This window comes from Equus caballus, chromosome 27 (assembly GCF_041296265.1).
Source record: "Equus caballus isolate H_3958 breed thoroughbred chromosome 27, TB-T2T, whole genome shotgun sequence".
NCBI classification, from domain to species: domain Eukaryota; kingdom Metazoa; phylum Chordata; class Mammalia; order Perissodactyla; family Equidae; genus Equus; species Equus caballus.
The window spans coordinates 25,145,476-25,167,894 of record NC_091710.1 but is presented as its reverse complement, the minus strand read 5'-3'; the positions used below and the strand labels follow the sequence as shown (position 1 = coordinate 25,167,894).

Here is a 22,419-nt window from a genome sequence, read left to right as displayed (position 1 = left end):
TGCCAAGACTGTCCTTTGGTATTACAAACAGCAGCCACTACTGTAGAAAGTCGAATCACTTATGACCGATGGGGACTCCGGTGGTTTACTTTGGAAATGTTCCAGCTCTTGAATGGTACTTTAAGTACCAAAAAAAAAAAAAGCACATTCACTATTTTATTTGAATATCACATTTACTGAAGAAAAAAGATACATTGAAAGGATGTTATAGAAAGAAATACATAAGACAAGGTGATATTTAAAGTATAATCATGGGGCTAGCCCAGTGGTGCAGCAGTTAAGTTTGCACATTCTGCTTTGGCTGCCCAGCGTTTGCTGGTTTGGATCCCAGGTGCGGACATGGCACTGCTTGGCAAGCCATGCTGTGGTAGGCGTCCCACATATGAAGTAGAGGATGATGGGCATGGATGTTAGCTCAGGGCCCGTCTTCCTCAGCAAAAAGAGGAGGATTGGCAGCAGATGTTAGCTCGGGGCTAATCTTCCTCAAAAAAAAAAATAAAATAAAATAAAGTATAATCACAATAAAAGGAAAGTTGTAGGTACTACAGCATCAGTTCTGATGATGTCTCGTAATTGTTCTTTATATCCCATTGTGAAGAAGGGACAGAAAAAGATTCATTTGTCCTCCAGATATTGATATCTGTTATTTTTCTTAATTTTTCTTGCCTGCTTTAGCCAGTTGGCAAAGTTGATGCATTTGGGCAGATCTTCAGTCATGAAAGGAGGGAAAGAAGCTCATGAGCACAGTGAAGGACAAACGAGGTACAAGTAATCATCACTTGTTAGAACTGAAGCCCCACTCCTGCCCATTTTGTTTTTTATTGTGTTTACTTAGTAATTCAACAGATCATTTATGTTCACAGTGTTCAAAATGGACAGCAGTATCTGGCTGGACTTAGATAAGATATGCATGACAGTGGTAAATTAGCCAGAATTGGAAATTTTCCTATTTAAGGCTCTATGGAATTATTACCCAAGAAAGTAAACAGAGTCAAAATAATTAATTGGTCATGCCCTAGATTTTAAGATTTTGAGCTACGGAAAATGGAAATTAAGTTTTGATAACTCTAATTTCTAGGATAAAGTGGGGCTATGTAAAGGCTTCTTTGTGATAAGATCCTTCCAAGAATGGCATTTTAATTAAATGTAAAAACACTGTATGTCTTGGAATACCAATTTGATGGACAGATTCATACGCTGTTGGAGGACTACTGAAAGATCTTTTTACCAGAATGTGAGGCTTACAGTAGTGAAAAAGAACCTTGACTCCTCATGATAAATTCCTGTGAGTAGGGGCAGAATGGCATGATCATATGGAGGTGGAATGTGCTTATGTCCTCACTTAACTCTTAAGAGGTCAACAGGTCAGAAATTCTTGTCTCAGGCATAGTCCAGTTAGAAGGGCTGATTCACTTATTTCCCTGTTGAGGTAGCTCCAATTTCTAAATATCAAAACGATGAGGATCACCAGGCTGCTTCTGTGCGGTGGGAAGTGCAGGTCTGCCATGGAATGGTTTATGGCATTCTGGGTCAGTGAGAGGAGGATAATACTGCCTGTAGCAGACATAGGCAAACGTCAGTCCAATCATGGATCCAACTAGTACATCTGGAGAGAGAGGAGATGAGGTCTTCTCTGAATCATATTGGGCTCTTAAATCATGTTAGATACCACATAGTAAAGAGAACTTGGCCCTCTAGGTTATTCCACTTGTTTGGGTTGCAAAAAACCTCAATTCCAGGTTTATGATTTCTTTAGGCTTTCTCAGTTTTATCATACAAGTTACAGGATTATGATTATCAGGTTGTTCTCTAAACACCAAGTTGAAACACATCTTTAGTTAAGTAAGTATAACAATATTTTCCCCAAGCACACTGGATTGAATATTTTTTTTTTCTCTGCTTTATCTCCCCAAACCACCCCCATACACAGTTGTATATCTTAGTTGCATGTCATTCTAGTTGTGGGATAAGATTGAATATTTTTAATTCAGAAGAATAACGACGTTTCACTAAATGCCATTAACAACTTTTTTTTTCACCATTGAAAGAGTTCTAGAGGAAGGAATAAACTCTTCAAGAGTTACATCTCTGCAAAAAATTGGTTTATTTATTTTAAAGATTGGCACCTGAGCTAACAACTGTTGCCAATCTTCTTTTTTTTTTTTTATTCTTCTCCCCAAAGCCCCCCAGTACATAGTTGTATATTCTAGTTGTGAGTGCCTCTGGTTGTGCTATGTGGGACACCACCTCAGCATAGTCTGATGAACAGTGCCATGTCCGCACCCAGGATCCGAACCGGCGAAATCCTGGGCTGCCGAAGCGAAGCGCGCAAACTTAACCACTCGGCCATGGGGCTGGTCCCTGGTTTATTCTTTAAAACAGGGCTCCTAAGGATCTCAGGGCAATACTCTCTGCTTGTTTTTTGAATTGTGGGTTTTCTAGGAAGATATTTTGTAATTTGGATATTTTACTATATCATTTACTTAAATTTCTTTGGTTTAATTACAATTGTATGTTTTGTTGAATTTTACTTTTGTTTCTGAACAGAAATTTCATGACAGGGAACTTGATTTTAAGACAGTAAATTGAGCTTTTTTTTTTTAACTTTGTTGTAAAAAATTCATATAGTTACTCTGAACTTACAATCCTTCAGAATAATGGAGAAATTAGGACATTCCTCATTGTTAATCTCTCTAACAGGTAACAGTGTGCTTTCTCATCTTCCATATGGCTAAAAATGCTTACTCTTTGAGTACAGAACCCAGATCGTCCCATACTTATTTGTTTATTAATTCAGCAGACACTTAGAGAGTATCTCCTTTGTACCAGGTGCTGGGCATAAAATGAGGAGTGAAACATGGAAGCTTCCATGGCATGAATACCTTGTTTACCTTGCCAGTGATGCTTGTAGTCACAGGTGCGAGAGAGTGCAATCACAGCTGCAAAAAGTAGAGGTGACAGAAAGGCACAGAACCTCCAAGATTTGCCACGGCCTTGTGGTGTGAAGCAATGTAACTTCCCTGCCAGGTAGAAGGAAGCAAAGGCCAGACCAGCAAATGCAACTAGAAGAGAGAAAACATATATTTCTTTTAAAGGAAGCCTCCTCATTTATCTGCAAATAGGAGGCCAGGGGGCACGAACATGTTTTATTCCTTTTTTGCATACTTCTGGTGTAGATCATTGATTATGAGGGAGAAGGAAACAAAAGGAAAAATGAAGGACTTTATTTGTGTCCCAAAGTTAACAATATTTACCCTGAGAATAGTTTTTAGCATACTAGCTAAATGACTTTGGGCAGGTTACTTAACTTCTCAGTACCTTAGTTTCCTCATATATAAGTGGGAATCAAAAATAATAGTATCTCCTTCCTTGGGCTGTTACTGTATCAAGTGATGTAAGAATCTAAAATGCTTTCCAGAGTACCTGACACACAGTAACTCGTCAGTAAAGATTAATATTTTTATGACTTGTACAAGATTGCAGAATCTAGGCACATAATACAACAATAATGTTCAAATCTCATGAAAGTAAACTACCTCCTCTGTCCTTGAATATTTACCCTAATATTTGAGGCTCAGGCTTGTGAACTCCCAGGGTTATTAAAGAAGGGGGCTTCTCCAATATCTAGATACAAGAACAAGAGTGGTGAGATGTTCTGTTCCTATCCTCACAAACTTCCTAGGTTAAATTCAATGATTAAAAAAAAAAAAGCGTAGAAGTAGAGTCCACAGGGTATTCATACAGGAAGAGTGTCCACTAGGGAAGCTCTTACGGCCCTCATTCACCACGTCCTTGTCTCCTGTGCACATCAGCTCAGGATGGGCTTGCCCATCGGGGAAGCAGCGGTAGAAGAAGTCTGGGCGTGGCCTGGAAGAAATAAGCAAGGTCTGAACACGGGTCATTTACACCTCCAGAAATTGTTTTTTGGTTGTATCAGACATCAGTAATCCTCTTAACAGTTGGTCAAATAGTACCCCAGGCAAAATAATGAAACTGGATTAGGATAGTCATTACTAAGAGAAAAGCCTTACTTCCAGGGTCAACTTTAAATTGGAACAAAACCAGCCATTCCAGCACATGATTACTTTTTTGGGGCAAAGAGCGAGCCCCGCTGCAGCTTCAGGGGTGCTCTAGAGGACACCAGCTCTGCTGTGCTTGTCAGTAGGAAATGCCGTTCAGGGAGAAGAGAGCCCAAGCGTCACCACAGGACTAATGTATAGGGAAGGGAGAAAGTGTTACATGAGAAAAGAACAGACCGAGAATAAAGGAGAAAAGGAGAAAGAGAAAGATGTGTAGTGGAGTACCGTTAACCGTCTCTCCTGATGGGGTAAGGGCTCAGGCACACACTGGGGTGGCTAACTCTTGTCACTTACCTCCCCACTATCAGTTTTATTGTGTTAGTAAAGACACCATTCAGAGCCAGGGCAAGGCTGGCAGCTGGAAAGCAAAGAAACTTACTGTTAGTGGAATCTGCCTAGGGAGGAATGACATGGTCATTGTCCCATTAAGAGAGCAGCCATGGTATTTCTGAGATAGATAGGGATGGTCAGGCTCCAAGCAGAGCTGAGTATTAAAATAATTGCCCTCAATGACCATTCTGTTGTAGTACAGGGAGAACTTCTGTACTCGGCTGAAGACATTTTGAGGTACAAATAATCCAGTGCATTTAGGCGCACCTGTGAGGTTAACCAAGTTCTATTTTTCTGTCTCACAGTGTAACAAGTGGGGTACAGGGGAGGTATAATTACTTTAGGATGCAGAACTCAGTGGCCTCCACTCACTGAGGCCACGAATCCGGTGGCTGACCCCTACCACTCCTGCCTTTTCATTCCAGCACCAAGAAGATACGATGACAACAGCCAGAAAGGGTTTGCTCTTACCCAGGCAGGCTTGTCTGCTGTCTGTCGTGTCTGCCTTCTTGAGACATTTGGCCAGGAGGATCAGAGACAGTGGAGAGAGAAATGCAATGACCTGAACCAGAATATGTCAGAGATTTAAAAAACAAAACCAAAGCACAAATACAACGCCACACAACTAGTTGTTAAAGTACCTCCTGTAGGGAAGAGGGATGGAAGTGAGAAAACTCACATCTCAGACCTAACTGTTCCCCTGTACATAGAAGCAGCCGTCTCAGTGTCTGTCTGTGGGTGAACTGGGCCCCAGGCAGCCCCACCAGTAAGTAACACTATCGCCCACCAGTCTGAATGACCAGACCATGCTAAGGAACAGAGCTCACAGAACGCCTCTTGAGCCAAAACAGTCTGACATTTTGCTCTCCAAATGTGGATCTTAAACATGAGGAAGCAAAATCTAGCACACCAACAAAAGGAGCGATAGGAAGATCATTTTGGAGCCAGAGCGGCCACCTCCCCTTCCTGGCATTGAGCTCAGTAATGAGTTTTAAGGGTCAGAAGAAAGGGCCGGTTCTCCACGCACAAACATCGGCTTGGTAGGGAGATACTCTGCTTCCACATAGGGATTCCGGTAAAGCCACATCTCCTCCGGTTGGATAAGCCTCTGGAAGGGAGGGAGAAGCTCTGTTACCCTAAAGGGGGAACAAAAAGCGCAGGGCACGTTGGCTTGCTTCCGCGGACGATGGCCGCCCCTCCAGGAGAGCCCCAGGCCTGCCGAGGTAGCGGGGCCCTGCCCGCCTCATTATGGGTCGCAGCGCCCGAGTGCGCGAGGGGGCCGGGGCCCCGGGGTCCGACCCGCAAACCGCTTACAGGAAGGCCGCGAACAGCGCGATCCGCACGCCCAGCTCGGCCCTGAAGGCCGCCGCCGCCTTCCCCATCCGCCCGGCCCGCGCAGCGCAGGGACACGCGACGCGCTGACGTGGCAGCCGCTGCGGCGGGACGCGAGGGCCGCCCCCGGGACCGGGTCTCCCCAGCGCGGGCTGGCGGGCACCGGCGGAACTGCACGCAGGGTAGGCGTTCAGCTGCCGCCTCGCGCCGCCGGGTCAGCGATCCAGGAAGCGGCAGAGGCCGCTCTGCGTGGTTCTGAGAGCATCACCCAGCGAAAGGACTGAAAAGCGGGTAGTGCTGTTCCGTAGGTTCAGCAATGAGCGAGCTCCCGGTGTCCAGCCAGCGGGTCGCCTTTGGGTCTCATAAACCAATGGGATGAAAGTGATGAGTATCTCCCTTCGTGTCCTTGCCAACCAGCCTCCATATTCTCATACACACCAAACCAAGGAGCCACATTCTCCAGGGACCTTTCCTCTCGGAAAACCAAACAAAACCCCCACCTTTTCGGATCCAAGTTTATTAGCAGCATTTTTGAAGGAAGATACATACCTAGCTGTCATGCAGGACTTTGCTGTGCTGCAGGCCTCAGTGGCTGAGGGTGGACATATTGGGTCATTCAGCCTGTTACTGAACCAGGTTCGTTTGTGCCACCCACAAAGCCAAACAGAGACGACGAGATTGCAGCAGTTTACTCACAAGGCAGCTAAGACAGGCAGCGAGAGCATGAGTCTCAAATCTGCCTCCCCAAAAATATTGAGGATATTTCTGGGATAGGAGGCAAGGTGGTCTGAAACATGGAGAGAGGTAATTGGAGGTGAGGAGAGGTGAGGTAATTGATCTGCGCAAGCGTAGTCAGACTTCATGCCTCTTCATAGGACCCGTGTTCACAAAATGGCAGCGTTAGCATGATCTGAGGTTGGAGTTTTTAGCCTCTTGAGGTCAAAAGGTCGCCTGTTGGACATGTGCGCAGGCTCAGTTGATGAGTTGGTGGTCTCAGCTGGCCTGAAGTGGACAAGGAGTTCTAATTCCTGAAAAACAGCTCACACACCCATTACCATGGTGACCCACCCTCCAGAGAGATCTTAGGAGCCTAGTGGGAGTCAGATAGCATATTGGGTGGGTTAAACAGCTAAAAGCTATAATCGGTAATTACAAAATCATCAATGGCTAACTCTCTGTCCATTTCAAGCCTGGGTGCTAGGTCCCCTCCCTCCCTTGATGGCCTCTTGCCCAGTGAGTTGTAGCAAGGAATTACAGGCAATGAACAAGTCCACATGTTTAATTTGGAACATACAGGACAATTTATTGAAGTCAATCTCAAGCAAAATCTGAAATCAGTGGAATGTCATTAAAAACCTTTCCAAATTAATCCTCACAGAAACAAAAAACACATTTGAATTCCAAAGTATTTGTAAAATAAAAAATGGTAACATCTCAGTAAATATAATGTACAAAAATTATATGTTCCTACCAGCACACACAGTAGTAAGAAGCTTAAATATTACAGGCAATCCTAAGTACACTGTAACTAGTCAACAATAAGCTATCTATATACAGGTTAACCAAGTTTTACACGTTTCACACTATGCAATAAAACATAGGCCAATCAACAAAATCCCCAAAATATCATATATCTTGAAGTCTCTGTGGCAACATCGTCATTATACAGTAATGCCCTAGTGGAACATCCCCAGGGAAAATTAACACTAATCCCTTAGTGTCAAGAGGTTCTAGCCAAGTCACAGAAACTCAAAGGAGATTGACTTTAGTGAATATTGATGCTTTGTTATTAAAGACTCAAGTCTCAAGTGATTTAGGCAAAATAACATTTCACAGGATCTACAAAGTTTATTACAGATAAACAAAGTACAGAAAAAACCAATCTACAAAGGTCATTATCATAGATAAAGGTCACAAGGAAATGAAAACAGAATCTGTAGGTATCTGTGTTTGTTGTGCAATATCACAAGTGGATACAAATGAATTCTCATATCAATTCCAATTATGCACACACCCTTGTATATAAAAAGAATTATTAGCCAGTTGTAATCATTTAGCATCTTGGTTATCAGTTGCAATATGATTTTCTTTTTTAACACAGGGTATGTGACAGCACAAATGAGATAAAGAGCAATATTAATGACAACAAAGTAAAGTTTATGCAGTCCACTTCTAAACTGACAAGACTACCTTGTAAATACCTTACCTAGGTAAGCTGCTGGATACTGAGAGCCGTCTGCCTGTATCAGAAGTCTGTAACAGGTGGGGAAGGGAGTACTGGAACCTGAGGGCACTGTCTTGCCGATCAGATGCAGTAATGTCACATAAAAAACTAAGGACTGAATAAATGACTTTGGCAACTATTCATCTTTTCCCTTTTTCTTGCATGTTAATAACTTTTAGAGGCTACCCAAGGAAAGGTAATTCTCTTCTCCTCTCCCTTCACACATATGTGCCACAAGCACCTGAACTTGTCACTGAAGCAATGGACTGACGAAAAAAGAACGGAAATGATTTTTGAAACACACAGGTTACACCCAGCATTTTAGGAGTGTAACGTAAGTGCAAATTTTTGTTTTTCCAACACAGGCATATATTAAAAGGAAAGAAGTGCTTGGGGATAGAGCTGACAAAATGACAAACTAAAGAACATATGACAGAAATATTTGTAAAAATGCTGCTGGTATTTCATGCAGGAGTCTCTTCCTCAGATGTGTGCATGAATCTGAGCTATCAACTGTGAACACTCTCCCATTTGCAGAATTCTGCCTTTCATCCAAGTCAAAGAGGATAAGAGACTAGGCTATTTATTTTCAAAGCAGTATACAAAACAATGCTTTCTATTTCATAAATTTAAAAATAACTGTAAAATAAGGAGAATCTGAAGAGTTTCAAGTACTTAAAAAACCTGAATTCAATGAGGCAGAGGTCTCAATGTTAAAGTGACTACTTCGTACCTGCGGTAAACATCATCATCCCCCTCCCCTCCCGTTATAACCCTTTTCTCCCTATACCCCACCCCAGATAGAAGTTGGTAGATTTCCGTATATACACATTTCCCACTTTTCAGTATCTGTTAATATATGGCAAAGCTGTCTGATTACATCTATTCCCTAGCCTATCTGAAAATGGAAGCGAGTTCTACTCTTTGTGTACAAATAACCAGAGACCAATTCTAGGTGACCCTAGGCCAAAGGAAATTCTTCCAAATGATCACTTCATGTCTGCAGCAACGTGGACAACTTGGGGGTGGCTCGCCGCGTCAGACTTGTAAGAAGTAATTCCAGTCTAGTTTGCACTGCCCAGCAATAAAGCAGCCTCCCGGTGTCATCGTACCTAATGTGGAAGTCCATCAAAGGTAAGCTTCCCAAGTTGTTTTCTTATCCTGTCGGAAGGCGGCATGTGGCAGCACCTTGACTTTAAGGTGAACAGTAAAGGAACAGCTTTGTATTTAAAAGTGAAATGAAAGACAAGCAACAAATCTTGGGCAGTCCAGAGATTACATTCTGTGGAGCCGGCCTATCTGTTTCTAAACCGCACGGCCTGGGACTGACCCTGACTGGAACACATGCCACGCAGCAAATTACTCAAAAAGGAAACTGCTTCACAAACCAGGAGACAAGCTGTCCAACAGCCTGCGCTGCGTCAGGGTCCTTTACATGATCACCTCGGAGTTCCGCAGCTCGGTTACAGGCGTGTTTCCAAACAGGTGGACGTGACAGAGGGGGCTGGGAGCAGCCTGCCTCCCTCTCCCCAGTTCCGTTAAGTTTTTAGACATGCTGCTGACTTGAACACAGAAGTCTTCAGGTTTCAGTGATTCTAAGAGTCAGCCTATTCTATAGCCTAGGCCAGAACATTTTTGAGAATTAAGACAGTGTGGGAACTTGATAAAACAAAAATGAAAATAAACCCCCCTCACTCCTAACTCTAGCCCTGATTAGATATTAAAGAAGTGAAACGCTTCCTCCAGCTGCCTCAGCCTTCCAGGGATGAAGGGCCATCTGCCCTCCCTTAGCCAGCGATAGGCAGCGCTCCTGATTCCTCACACTGGCCACAGGTCAGCCCCTCCCTCCACTGCACAGAGCCTGGAAGCTTTCCCAGGATCTCAGCTTTAGTTGTTATCCATCCAATTTCTGAAGCTTTCTGCTGATTATCAAAAATCTTACATTCACTTCTTCCTCCAAAGAATTAACATGAGGTTAAAGAAAATACCACCATTATACTATGCTACTTCGAGTTATTTCAATTTTGGACAAGAATAAAAACCAACCACTCATGCTCTGACCACATACACATTTAAAGGTTAACAAATAGCAACTTCAGATTCCGAGTGAACAGTATGTCTTTCGGAATATTTCACTGGTGAAGCAAAGCAAGCACAGTGCGTGTATAGCATTCACACACAAAGCACAGCTTACTCTCTCTGCTTCCGTAACCTGCGACTGCAAAATCTCTAAGATGGGTCAACAAGTGACGCTGTGCAGGCGTGAGGAGAGCTCCTTGGCACTAGCATGACTCAAACCACTTTTCAGACCGCTGAAGCACACTCATGGACAGACTCCAGAGCTGTGGTTAGCTGTTTTGTTTTCTACCCTGATTTCTGAGATGGCAGAGCAGTCCTACTAGTCACCAGCCCCCGCCGCCAAAATAACAGAAATCTCAGCAGAGCTCTGTTACAGATATAGAAACAAAATGTGACACAATGAAGAAGCTGCATAAAAATACTTAAACCTAAGGTATTTGTAGTATATAGGATATACCCTGGCTTACCATATAAAAGTCATCAGATATTAAATAGCACTAAGTCCAAAACAAAGCAAGGAGATAAGATTTCATGTCAGATACTGTTTCAACAAGAGCTGCATTTCGAATATTAAAGGAAATTCTTCATGTTAGTAAGTTTAAAAAAGCAAACATTTATCGTATACATATATAAAATAAAGTTTCAGTATGAGAAAACCTAGATTTTCTTAAATTATTTTTTAAAAGGACATCAAACTATATAATTGCTCAAGAGCAAAGTTTAGTGTTTCGGTGAGCTGTAAATTCATGTTACTTGTAGCAGTTCTATTTGGTAACATGTCTAGCATTTTCCATTTTGCTCTTTCTTTTGGGACCATATCTAATCAATAGAATTATTGGAGGCCCAATAAGTTACCTCAGAATTAACTGCTGGAATCAGGCAAATGGCAGTTTAGGAGCTTTAGTAAAGGAATTGTAGTGTTTTTTGTTTTTTACAAGAGAAAATCCAGTATAATTGCACATTTACATACAAAAAAAAAAAAAAAAAGAGAGAGAGAGGGGCACAAAATAGCTTTTTTTCCAGAAAAGAGCTCTAAATTGTAAGAAAGAAGAACACACATAACACAACTGAAGGAATGTGGTAGAGCATCTATCCTCCCTGCTTTCATAAGGTTACTAGGTACTTCTTGAGGGAAAAGAAATGCTACCAGGTAACCAGCAATTGTAAGCAGTCAGAATTCACATAGAAAGTTCACGTTCATTCGAGCTAACCCTAGACTTCTACTTAGTACAGTGTTACAATAATGTCTGACATTACTAATTATTCCATATAAGGAATACTGGAATATACATATTCCTAAGCATTAAAAGCAAGTGAATTTTGTGGGCAGACATCCTGGCACACTTGCATCTATGAGATCCAAGCATCACAGCCAACCATTTTTGCTAACACTGCTTTCTTGGGAGCTTTCCCTAAGTGCTTCCTAAGCTGAAGTGTGTTTGCGTGGTTCTTAGATACCCTGTAGAAGTGCTTCCCCTTCCTCAGTGGGGCAGTTTTAAGTACTGGATAATGCTAAATAGAAACTGTTTACATAGAACTTGGGGATGCCTCTCACCCTCTAAATTAGGAACTAAACCAAAAGGATCTATTCAAATACAATTCAAATTCATTTGTGTAGTTTTCACCAGGAAACATGACTGAGTGGTCAGTTGACAAAGGGAATATTTGATTAGGAGAGGGAAGCAGAGACAGGAAATAAAATGCCCATAATTCCAAGTCAGACCAAGGTCTACATTAAATTGGACAGAAGACAGTGCTTATATGATCCAATTTTTGGTCTGTACCTTTCATCTCCCTCTAGCTGCCTTTATCAGTGTGTCAAGATAACAGGAATGACTATTCTAACTATGCATTCATATCCACATAAACGCACTTCATCAAAAACACCCACTATCAATGAAATGTGTCAAACTCAGTGAGTGCATCCATTTGTTTTTTCCTCCAAAACAAAAAAACCAAAAACCACATTATATACCTTTCCAGGTAAAGTTATCATACCACAAAGCCCACCTAGTTTAAGACCACAGAGATAAAATCCACGAGGCATTTTGTTTTCAGGCGGCCAGATTCAATACTCCCAGAGAGCCCTTCTCCAGGACTGTGAAAGGCACCTGGAAGGGAAGGAGTTAGCCTACCTACTGCTCAGTCAGGTCCATGAAGACCAGCGCGCCCTTTTCCAGAGGGCTTTCTCCAACGCCTACGTAAGACACGCACACTGACTAGACTATCTGAACTACACGTCTCAAAATTTTTAAAAATGAAAATAAATAAAGGAATGATGGCTACTTTTGCTTTTTACACCCAAGGAACACATCCTAGACTTTAAATTTATCTCATTAACAAAATTTTCTTTTCTCTTTGTTCTTATTTTAAAAGTGAAGACATCTTTTTTTTCCAGTTGCAAAGGCATTGAAGTGTAATAAAAGGCAAGAAAAGACCAAGGGAATCTAACCCTCCACAAAAGAATCCCCAAACCAGCAAAACAAAACAGAAAACCCGGATACCACCAACTGCTTCTGCCTGCACGAACTGGCTTCCCAGCCCATCTTCACTTGAACAGGCAGTACTGATGGCAAGGGCTGGACGCACTGCAGCAGTCTCTCTTTCACTAATGTATTATCTATCGACTTTTCGCTGTTCCTTTCTTTCATTTAAACAAAAAGGAAATCATCACTCATTTATTCTTTTACTTCTTCTCCAGGATCTTGTGATTCCAATTTACATTTGATCTTGCTCCAGTATTCTGAAGACACAGGAGATACGGGGTCATGTTCAGAGCAGCAGAGACGGCCTTCCAGGGCAGAGGGAACCAGCAACCCCTTTTCGTGATCTTTACAAAATGAGCGCGGACAGAACTCGCAGAAGGACACAGCCGCACTGCTGCACTCATTGCACTGGTGCCACGGGCACTCCCACTTTCCTGATGTGGGGTGGGAAGGGGGAAAAGAGCCCAAGTTTAGTGCCTCTCGATTACCCCTGAAAAACCCATGTTCCCACCTTCTTCTCTGATTGGAGACTCAATTCAATTGAATACGACTCCACACAAGGGTCTGGGTGTACTCTTAAGTATGGATGTGAGCTACTGCCCAAAACTCAGTGCCATAGGAGCTAACTGTTCACCGATGGTAATAATAAATAAGAAACCAATCCTTGCTGGCCCACAGGTGTCTCAAATTTGCAGAGAGACAGATTTTTCACTAGCATAATTTTTGTTGCTATTGTTTGTTCTATTCAACATTTCCTAGTCCACGGCTCCACCAAGGAGAGTGGAATGTATTCTAAGTTACACACAGTTGGCAAAGATGCAAGTCAGAGAAAGGGTCTTGAGGTTGTAGCTTACCATATGGTGGCTGAGTCAGGTTAAGGCATAGGAGGTGGTATGCTTTGGGACAGTCTTTTTTGTCACACATGACCAGCTCTCCACCATCTCCACACTGAAAGCAGTAATCTTCATGCATCTGCTTTGGTTCTGTTTTGATTTTTCGCCTCTTCTGCTTTAACTTAGCATTTTTTGCCTTTTCTTCAGTTGTTGACGCACACGCCGACTGGCAGGAAAAAAGGATCACGGTTTTAATGATCACAGTGTATAAAGCTATAAAGCTTTAGACAGAAAGGAAAATCCTACAACCTCACGGTCATGTAAATTCATCTGTTGTTCAATTACCCAAAAACACCAGTTGGACTTATCCCATAACAGTATTATAATAAAAATAAGCCTTCATTTTCATTGATTTTTTTGAATAAGGTGCTTTTTTTTTTTAAATTCCAAGGACATTGAGATATAATTCACATACCATAAAACTTGCCATTTTAAAGTATATAATTCAGTGGTTTTTAGTATACTGTGAATTTTTTAAAAAAGTTTTTCAAAAGGATTTTGCTAACTTAAATTCAATCAGAAGGGGGCTGGCTCCGTGGCCGAGTGGTTAAGTTCGCGTGCTCCACTGCGGCGGCCCAGGGCGTGGACATGGCACCGCTCGTCAGGCCACACTGAGGCGGCATCCTACATCCCGCAACTAGGATATACAACTATGTACTGGGCGGGGGCGGGGGGGGGGGGCGGGGAGGTGGTTTGGGAAAGAAAGCAGGGGGAAAAAAAAAACAAGATTGGCAAGTTGTTAGCCCAGATGCCAAGCTTTAAAAAAAAAAAAAAAAGGAAGATTGGCAACAGTTGTTAGCCCAGGTGCCAATCTTTAAAAAAAAAAAAATTCAATCAGAAATAAAAATATATTTCCAGAACCTAACAGATCTTACTAAGATGCTTCACTGGAAAGAGAGTCTAAACTTTGGGTAAATACAACTGATGACCCGCAAACTAAACCAGGTACCCATTTGCCAGCCTTTTCCTGAGATGGCCATAAACAAACTTCTTCAATAGCCCCACTCCTTATTCCTGTTGGCATGGGGCCCCTCCCTGCACAACTGACCTTTGGCCGCACTCCTAGAAAACCACTGCAGTTATCTGCCCCACAGTGGCACTCCGTTCTGCCATTGCCCAGACAATCCAGGTTATAATTAAATGTTAACTCCATCCCTAAAACATAAGAGAAATAATTATTCATATTCAAGGAGAAGAGAAATGCTGTCATAGACACATACTCATAATGAAAAAAGAGACATAATTCTGACATGAAGACTTTTCCCTCTCCAATGTCCCACACTGAAGACAGTGATGGAAAAAGGAAAAAACAAACAAACCCAAAGCTAAAGGAAAACATCCCCATCTACCAATGATCACAGCAAAAATATTCTACAAAAGTCATCATATCCTTTTCATCAAAGTGGTCAGAAACTCTGTAATTGAGACTACAGATCTGAAATCTATGCTCAAGAAAAATGGGTTCTAGTTTAGCTCTTTTCTAAAGCTAATTTACACAAGTTTCTAAATGAACAATATGACCGTGGAATTGTGACGACCATACCACTCCCAGTAATTAATGCCTTATATTATGATCAGAAAGAGTTCAGGGGCTGGCCCGGTGGCACCAGTTAAGTGCCAACGTTCCACTTCGGTGCCCCGGGGTTCGCCAATTCGGATCCTGGGTGTGGACACGGCACCACTTGGCAAACCATGCTGTGGTAGGCATCCCACATATAAATTAGAGGAAGATGGGCACAGATGTTAGCTCAGGGCCAGTCTTCCTTAGCAAAAAGAGGAGGATTGGCGGCAGATGTTAGCTCAGGGCTAATCTTCCTCAAAAAAAAAAGAAAGAGTTCAAAATGTGGGTTTACAATATCCACCAAAGATCAAGGGATTCAAAGTAGGAGGCCCAAGTTTTCTTCTAGCTGGGCTTGAACAATCCACAATGATTTCTAGAAACATAGTTTAAATCTCTTTTAGCTACAGCATTTCTCCTGTCACCCATTTTTCTACAAACTTAACAAAGGAGAAACTAAGTTTCGCTATTAAGATGCTGGAGGGGTAAGGAAAAATGAAAGCAATAACTCTGGCTTCAGAAGCTTTCTGTGTCTAATTTGAAACAGATTGATCTTTCAAAGTTAAAAAACAAACCAAAAAACCCCACAAACAAACCAAGAAGCCAGTTGATGTTAACACAGGCTAATTACTTTTAATACTTTCAAAAAAGAAAACAAAAGCTTCAACATCTGGTTACATTATACAGAGCAATAATTGGGACAATTAATTCAGTAGGTTCTGGGAGAGACAGAATTCTGTAATATCCTCTTACATAAAGGCTCCTCTCTCTCTTTGCAGGATACAGATTTTTTACTTCTTATTGGCAGATAACAATTCTAAACACAGCTCTTTATCTTATTTGAATAAATATTTGAGCATCAACCCTTGAAGTATGTCCCGCCTTCAAGCCGTGCTCCCTAGGGAGGGGCCACGGGGAGCAGCTACCTTCCTACCTGCCGGAATATCACAGAGAGCAAAAAGGCCAACTCGGACATCCCCGTTCACCGTCCACTTCTGCGTTTCACAGTTCGGATTACAACTGTGGTTCATAAAGCGAGAATAATTTCCTTTCGGGCCAGCGTCAATTATACGGTCCTTCAGAAAGAAAAGGAATGAAAGGTACCTTTGACATGAAACCAAGTATCAGCCTGTCTTAGAAACATCCACCTCAGTCAAGAGCCACAAGGCAGCAGCATTTTGCTACCAGCTGACGTCTGATAGCTGACAATTCTGAAAATGTGGTGATCTCTGTGCAGGTTTACTAAGTTCTCTAGTTTATTTGATGAACTTCAAGTCAAAGCAATTCATGATAAAGTGGGGTTTAGTTTCTTTTTAAGTTCGTTTCTAGAAACAAACATACCATACGATAATGCTACTTAGAAGATTACCTGGCTATAGTTTTAGGAAAGGTATTTTCTGATTAGGAACTCTAAGTTCAGATAGCTACTTGTAATGGGAACCATGGTATTTGGCTGTCAGCCCTCCTTCCCACTCTGAACAAGAAGTGACACCAGTAGAGGGTGGACGGATGAGAGACTAGGCCATAAAAAGTGAAGAAGGAAAAATGAGAGACTTCTCCTCAGAATGAAACTCGGAGATTTGATGATGGAAGGGCTATAGTTTGGGATGCACGCTCCAGTAGTTATCTATTTGTTCTATTTTTACGTACACTAAAGTTCAAAATAGTGTAAAAAGCTCAACATTTTGGCCCCCTGAATTTAAGCCCTGACCATCTGGACAAGCTCTAGGGGATGGCGCCTCCCTGGTGTTGTCAATGGTTGGAGGGGTCACTGTCAGTGACGGCAGGACCGAGGGGGCTATCAGTGATCATGAATAAATGGCATGTTATGTTTCTGAAATACATGTTCATGAAAGGTGTAAAACCTTCAAACAATGACGTATCAGTTAAAATAATCCTTCTTTTAAACGATCACTAGTTCTTACTGTGAATGATATTCGGACTCAGTTTTAGAGATAGCCTGGGACATGGGAAACATGGCTACTAGTCTAGGCTCTTCATTAAACTGTAACAAGATATTCAACAAATCACTTATCAGGGCTGGACCTCAGTTTCTTATCTTCTGTCAATCAAAGGACCACAGAGAAACTAAATGAGATAATGGATGTCATGTGCATCAAACAGGACTTAGCATGACATGTATTAAACCAGCAGTTGTACTGTCATTTTCTTATGACAGCATTTCTTTTTCCTAACACATAAAGAAAAGTCTAAATATACAGAACAATTTAGAGTTAGATTTTTGCTAAATTAGAACTTTAATGGTGGTTTATAACTTAGAATTACAGAGCTGATTTTCTCCTTCAGTGATAAAGAAACCGAGGGCCAGGTCTTTCAGTGACTAAGAAGAGCTGGGACTAAGATCCAGATATGTTAACCCTATTCCTAGTTGTCTTTGCACTCCCTGTGCTGTCTCACGTTACATGTGCAAGCTTTCAATAATCATTCATTTGTACTCTGGGATAATTAGCTCATAGTACACAGCATACTGGCTACTGCAAATCATTATAATTTGCCTGAAAAAATCAAATTAGAGGAAACTGAGTTCAACCTAAGACCATGAAATAAAAACAAAAAATCCTTTTTTCTTACAAAAAAAAAGCAATTTTACCTTGGTAACAGTTAACATATAAAAATTAGTTACACTGTTCTCGTGGGCTCGCTTGATTCGCAATCTGCATTCTTCTTCATCAATTAATTCGCCAACATATTCATTTACAAATTCGCCCTGCAGAGAAGCACGCGATATATAAATGTAAAATCAGTGTATCATATTAGACAGCATTCCTTAACACCACATGTATGATCCAGAGAATTAACCCAAAAGAATCCTGGAAATATAACTTCAACCCTAGAAACAAACAGTTGTTATGCGCGGGCATTCAGATAGTCTATTTCTCTTGTATGGGTGCCTCTGAAGGTGATAAGTGCCTGTCTCCCTTGCCAACAATATTATTTCTACAGTCCAAGTGACACCAGTATGGGATCTCACTGGGATCTGTGGCTAGGCTAACTCAAGCCTCTGAAGCTATATTCTAACAGACTTTTACTGGTTTGTTGTAGCTTTAGGGGTAAGACCTGGAAAAGATCTGACTGACGCAAATGAGCCCTTTTACTTAAACTTTTTATTTTGAAGTGATTATAGATATTCACAGGAACTTGCAAAAACAGTGCAGAGAGGATCCGTGAACTCTTCAGTCAGTTTCCCCAATGGTAACCTCCTACATAACTAGAGCACAATATTAAACCAGAAAACGGACACAATCTACAAACCTTATTCAGATTTCCCCAATTTTACATGCATTCGTGTATGGGTGTAGTTCTATGGAATTTCATCAGGTGTGGAATTGTGTAGCCATCACCACAATCAAGACACAGACCTGTTCTGTCTCCGCAGAGGTCCCTTGTGCTGCTCCTTTATAGGCGCACCCAGCCTCCAGAGCTGACAGTAAGCACCAGCCATCTAAAGAGAAGTACTATATTTTCTAATTTTGGTAAATCATTAAGAACATAAGCCAATGTTCTTAAAAATATTTAACCTTTCCCTATTGATAAAGATAAAAGATTGTTACTTCTGCAATAAGAGAAAAGAAGTTACTGGGCCAAATTGGAAGGCGTCAACCCAACTCCCCCGCAGCAGTCTGCCCTGGCCGCGCGCCGCTAGGCTGCTGCAGGGAGCTTACGGACTTGTTCCCACTGGGGAGCGGCCACCACAAAAGCTGACCTCTAGCTTTTTGTCTCTCCCATTTTTATTGATTGTACAAGCTGTGACAAAGAATTAGGTTGGAAAAAGAAACATTTCATCTATAACTGCAGCATCCTAACAGAGCAGTTTATTTTCTCCCCTTTTTCCTTCCAGTCCTTTCTCATGAAGGACAGGACGGATCTGCACATTTGTGTACTATGTACTGTCAGCCTTAAATGGCCTTTCCTACATCCAGTTCGGACTTCGACATCAACTGATGGACGATGTTTTGCACCATCACATGGTACTGCTGCCCTCACAGGTAGACAATTTCACTGCCATCTTGGCCGCCTTGCCACCTAGTGTTACTCTACTTGATTATTTGATGGCAAGTTTTCTTTAATGGAAACTTAGCAGAATTTCAACCAAATCAGCTCCACTTCACTTTTTCCACATACTGGGATTCAAGGGTAAGATTTCATTGGAAGAAATGGTTCTGTGGCTTTAAAAGCTTGAGAACCATTTATTATGGTTTATATTTACTATTCTATGAAAATGAGTGAATACGGAAAAATTGAAGTGTTGATACCAAACATGAGGCGTGCAAGTCTCATAAACTTGATACCATTGTAAATAAATATTTCTAGCTATTTTGTAAAAGAAATATTTTACATGTCCTAAAAGTGACAAATCTTTAGCCTCAGAGTTGCTTACTGGACTTAAAACCATTAACTGTGAATTCAACTGTGAACACAAAAGACAAAATAAAGAACTCAAAAAATGCTAGACATCTGTCCTTAAAGCCTGTGGCAAAAAGACAGGATGTAATTCAGTATTTAATACATATTCTTTAATTTCTAGGAGAGATACCACTTCATAACAGAAAGTCCCTTGTTTAACTCTGGCACCTGTTTTCAGGAATTTGTTATGTGTGAAAAGAAGGACTGACTCTGTACATTCAATTTCACATGCGGCTTCTGTCCTCTCAATGCACCAAAAATCTTTTTCATGTTGCCACAAAGTCTTTTGAGTATGCTTTTCAATAACTGTATATTTCTACCTATTTTGTGTAAAAGACCAATTGGCTTACATTAGCAATTTCTCAAGTGCTAAAGGGCAGAATAATCCTCACTGATTCTTGATTATATCATTAACTTAATAAACTATAATACATTTTAGAATAAGTGCAACTACTATTACAAGGTGATAACACGATATTAAACTGGATAGATTTCAAGATCGTCCTCAAAACTCCCCTGAAATCACAGGCAAAAATTTGTCTGGGTGATATGCATGGCATTAAAGTAATACCAGAAATTTTGCATTATACAACAATATGTGAAATGCAGATGGCCTTGGACCAAGCAACCCAATCCACACATCCAACGCATTGGCACATCCTGTAGGCTGTACCTTCAAAATGTCAGAAATCTAACCACTCCTCTCCTGTTCAACTCTAACCCTAGTGGTCCACGCCTCGCCATGTCTCTCCTGGACTATCATGGTCTCCTTTTCATCACTCTTTCTCCATTATCATAAATTCTCCAAACTACAGTCAAAGTTATTCTTCTGACACCTAAGTATGGTGGACAGACACTTGAGGTGGCCCCCATGATCCTTGCCTCCTGGTGTTCGGGCCATTGTGTGATCCTTTCCCCTTGAGTTAGCATGACCTGTGACTTGCTTCTAACCAAGAGAATATGACAAAGGTGACAGGACATATGTATGACTTGAGTTTGTTACATTAAGACTTTCACATCCATCTTGCTGGAGGGTCTCTGTCCCTTGTTGGCTGTAAGGAAGCAAATAGCCATGTTGGGGAACCCCATTTGGCAAGGAACTGTGGGCAGCCTGTAGAAGCTAAAAGCATCAAAACAACAACGATGACAACAAACCAGAAGGAAAACCACCTGAAGCTCTCAGACCTACAGCTGTGAAGAACAGAGTTCTGCCAAGAGCCGCGCAAGCAGGTGGGCAGGTCCTTCCTTAGTTGAGGCACAAGGAGAATCCAGCCCTGGTCGACACCTTGACTGCAGTCTTGTGAGATCCTAAACAGAGAACCCAGCTAAGCACTGCCCAGACTCCTGACTCACAGAAACTGTGAGATCATAAAATGTATGCTACATTTTAAGTTGCCAAGCTTGTGGTAATATTGTTATGCAGCAATAAAAAATGACTGCATCACGTCAGGTCAAGTCACTCCCTACTGAAATCCTCCAGAAGTTTCCCATCCTGTGGCCTACAAGGCCCCCTGTGATCTAGCCCCTGGCTCCCCCATCTCATCTCCTACCTACCCACTCCTCTCCTTGTCACTGCTCTCCAGGTGCACTCACTTTCTTGCTGTTCTGGGAGCATGCTAAGACCTTTATCCTTGGCTTTGTCTTGAGCCTGAAAAGCTCTTCTTCCATCTGCATCTGTATGGCTTTCCCCTGACACGCTTGGGTCAGGTGCCACCTCTTCAGGCCTTCCTTAACCAATCAATTGAAAACAGCAGTCCTGTCACCAGCTATCCCCTTGACAGCTTTATTTTTCTTTGCAGCTTTTAGTGGTACTCAACACTATATATCTGTTTATTACCCATCTCTAGCAGACCCACAAAGGTGTCTTGTTCACTATTGTTTTCCAAGTGCCTAGAATAGTCCCTGGTGCATAAAAGCAGCTTATCAAATATGTGCTGAACGAATGAGTTTCAACCTATAGGAAAAGGTGCATGAAGACAGGTGACCAAGAATGTCCATTAAAGAGTTAAATATATATATATAAATTTATTGGAAAATAGGTTAGCTAAATTATGGTACAGTTTACTATGGAATATAATGAGACTGTTAAAAAAGAATGAGGTCAAACTTGTATGTACTGCCATAAAAATATATTTATGATATACTCATTAAGTGGGAAAAATATGCATGATATTTATGTGTAAAAAACTCTACAAATATAGAATATAAGAATATGTATACATGTGTTTATGTTTACAATTGCATTGAAAAAGTTCTAAAAGGCTACATACCAACCTATTAACAATGGTCATCTCCAGTGAGGAGACCAGGAATGAAGGGATAAAGGAGGAATTTCATGCTTTATCATCTTTTTGTATTGTTTGATTTTCTTTACTACATTAAATGGTATTTTTTAATTACAAAGGTGATTTTTTAAAAAGGGAGAAAAATGTCCAGAGTAACTTGAATTCCCACTAGGTCCATCTTCTCTCAGCGAATACATCTCCAGCTTCCAAATATTGGCATTAGGCAAGTTGGGGGTTGGGGGGGCAGGGTGGGGACTTGGTTTAAAATGCCAATTATTCAGGCCTGTCCTAGATAGTTCCACAAGCCACTGTTTACTGAGCCCCAGGAGATTCTCAGGATCTCTCACGTTTGAGAGTCACTGTTTGAACAGTGGAATTTACTGGTGATTTTTGTTTTTCTTTGAGTTATTTGCATTTAAAATTTTTTCTACAACAGGCATGGATTTCCTGTGTAAAACAAAGAGACTGCTTTAAAAAACTGCCTCAAAGTATAAGAATGAAGATAATCGAGAAGTGCTAAAGATCTCAACTTTTTCCAGTTGCTTTTGCACACAGACTCTAATGTGAATCTAGCAATGACCCTTAACTATGTAGGGCAGGGATTATGATGTCCACTTTACAGATGAGGAAACTGAGGATCTGGGAGCTTACGTGACTTGGCCATGGTTTCATGGCTAATGAATTATGATGGAGCGAAGTCCTGGGTTTGCTAGTTTCTATCCCAGTAT

General features: G+C 41.5%; 3 protein-coding genes across 37 annotated transcripts in view; 1 reads left to right on the top strand and 2 right to left on the bottom strand.

The window, feature by feature from the left end:
* The window catches only part of DDHD2 (DDHD domain containing 2), a 42,408-nt gene extending 28,637 nt beyond the window's left edge, over positions 1-13,771 (top strand). For 3 of the 4 annotated variants that reach the window (XR_011433265.1, XM_023630611.2, XM_070253071.1), the window contains one exon: positions 12,746-13,771. The gene's annotated coding sequence lies outside the window, so the exon portion shown is untranslated. Of the gene's footprint in view, positions 1-4,834; positions 4,972-12,745 lie in introns of those variants that run through there. The other variant, XM_070253070.1, reaches the window with a different exon arrangement.
* PLPP5 (phospholipid phosphatase 5) lies at positions 155-5,973 on the bottom strand. 25 transcript variants are annotated; one of them, XM_014736568.3, is made up of 7 exons: positions 5,724-5,973; positions 5,437-5,545; positions 4,881-4,971; positions 4,374-4,437; positions 3,743-3,867; positions 2,883-3,062; positions 155-1,628 (listed from the first exon to the last, which is right to left on the bottom strand). In XM_014736568.3, exons 1-7 carry the CDS (start codon positions 5,789-5,791, stop codon positions 1,531-1,533), a joined length of 735 nt encoding a protein of 244 aa, XP_014592054.3. In that variant the 5' UTR covers positions 5,792-5,973; the 3' UTR covers positions 155-1,530. The 25 variants fall into 25 exon arrangements, with proteins under 25 accessions (XP_014592054.3, XP_005606377.3, XP_005606374.3 ...); XM_005606320.4 differs by having other exon boundaries at positions 155-1,606; XM_005606317.4 differs by having other exon boundaries at positions 155-1,554.
* Positions 7,019-22,419, bottom strand: part of NSD3 (nuclear receptor binding SET domain protein 3) — a 103,433-nt gene continuing 88,032 nt past the window's right edge. For 4 of the 8 annotated variants that reach the window (XM_070253068.1, XM_023630604.2, XM_023630607.2 and 1 more), the window contains 5 exons: positions 17,593-17,709; positions 15,916-16,057; positions 14,472-14,578; positions 13,385-13,589; positions 7,019-12,964 (listed from right to left, as the gene is read on the bottom strand). In XM_070253068.1, coding sequence (XP_070109169.1) covers positions 12,723-12,964; positions 13,385-13,589; positions 14,472-14,578; positions 15,916-16,057; positions 17,593-17,709 — 813 coding nt within the window. In that variant the 3' untranslated portion in view covers positions 7,019-12,722. Of the gene's footprint in view, positions 12,965-13,384; positions 13,590-14,471; positions 14,579-15,915; positions 16,058-17,592; positions 17,710-18,361; positions 18,445-22,419 lie in introns of all 8 variants that reach the window. The other 4 variants (XM_023630605.2, XM_070253069.1, XR_011433260.1 and 1 more) reach the window with 3 other exon arrangements.

What these genes read in the sequence shown, in the direction of transcription:
- PLPP5 (XM_005606317.4), bottom strand. Translation starts at nt 5,791, where the DNA reads ATGGGGAAGGCGGCGGCGGCCTTCAGGGCCGAGCTGGGCGTGCGGATC. An exon ending in TCCCTACCAAGCCGATGTTT is followed by an intron (nt 4,972 to 5,436) that starts GTGCGTGGAGAA and finishes ATTCTGGTTCAG; the next exon opens with GTCATTGCATTTCTCTCTCC. An exon ending in ATAAAACTGATAGTGGGGAG is followed by an intron (nt 3,868 to 4,373) that starts GTAAGTGACAAG and finishes TATTTCTTCCAG; the next exon opens with GCCACGCCCAGACTTCTTCT.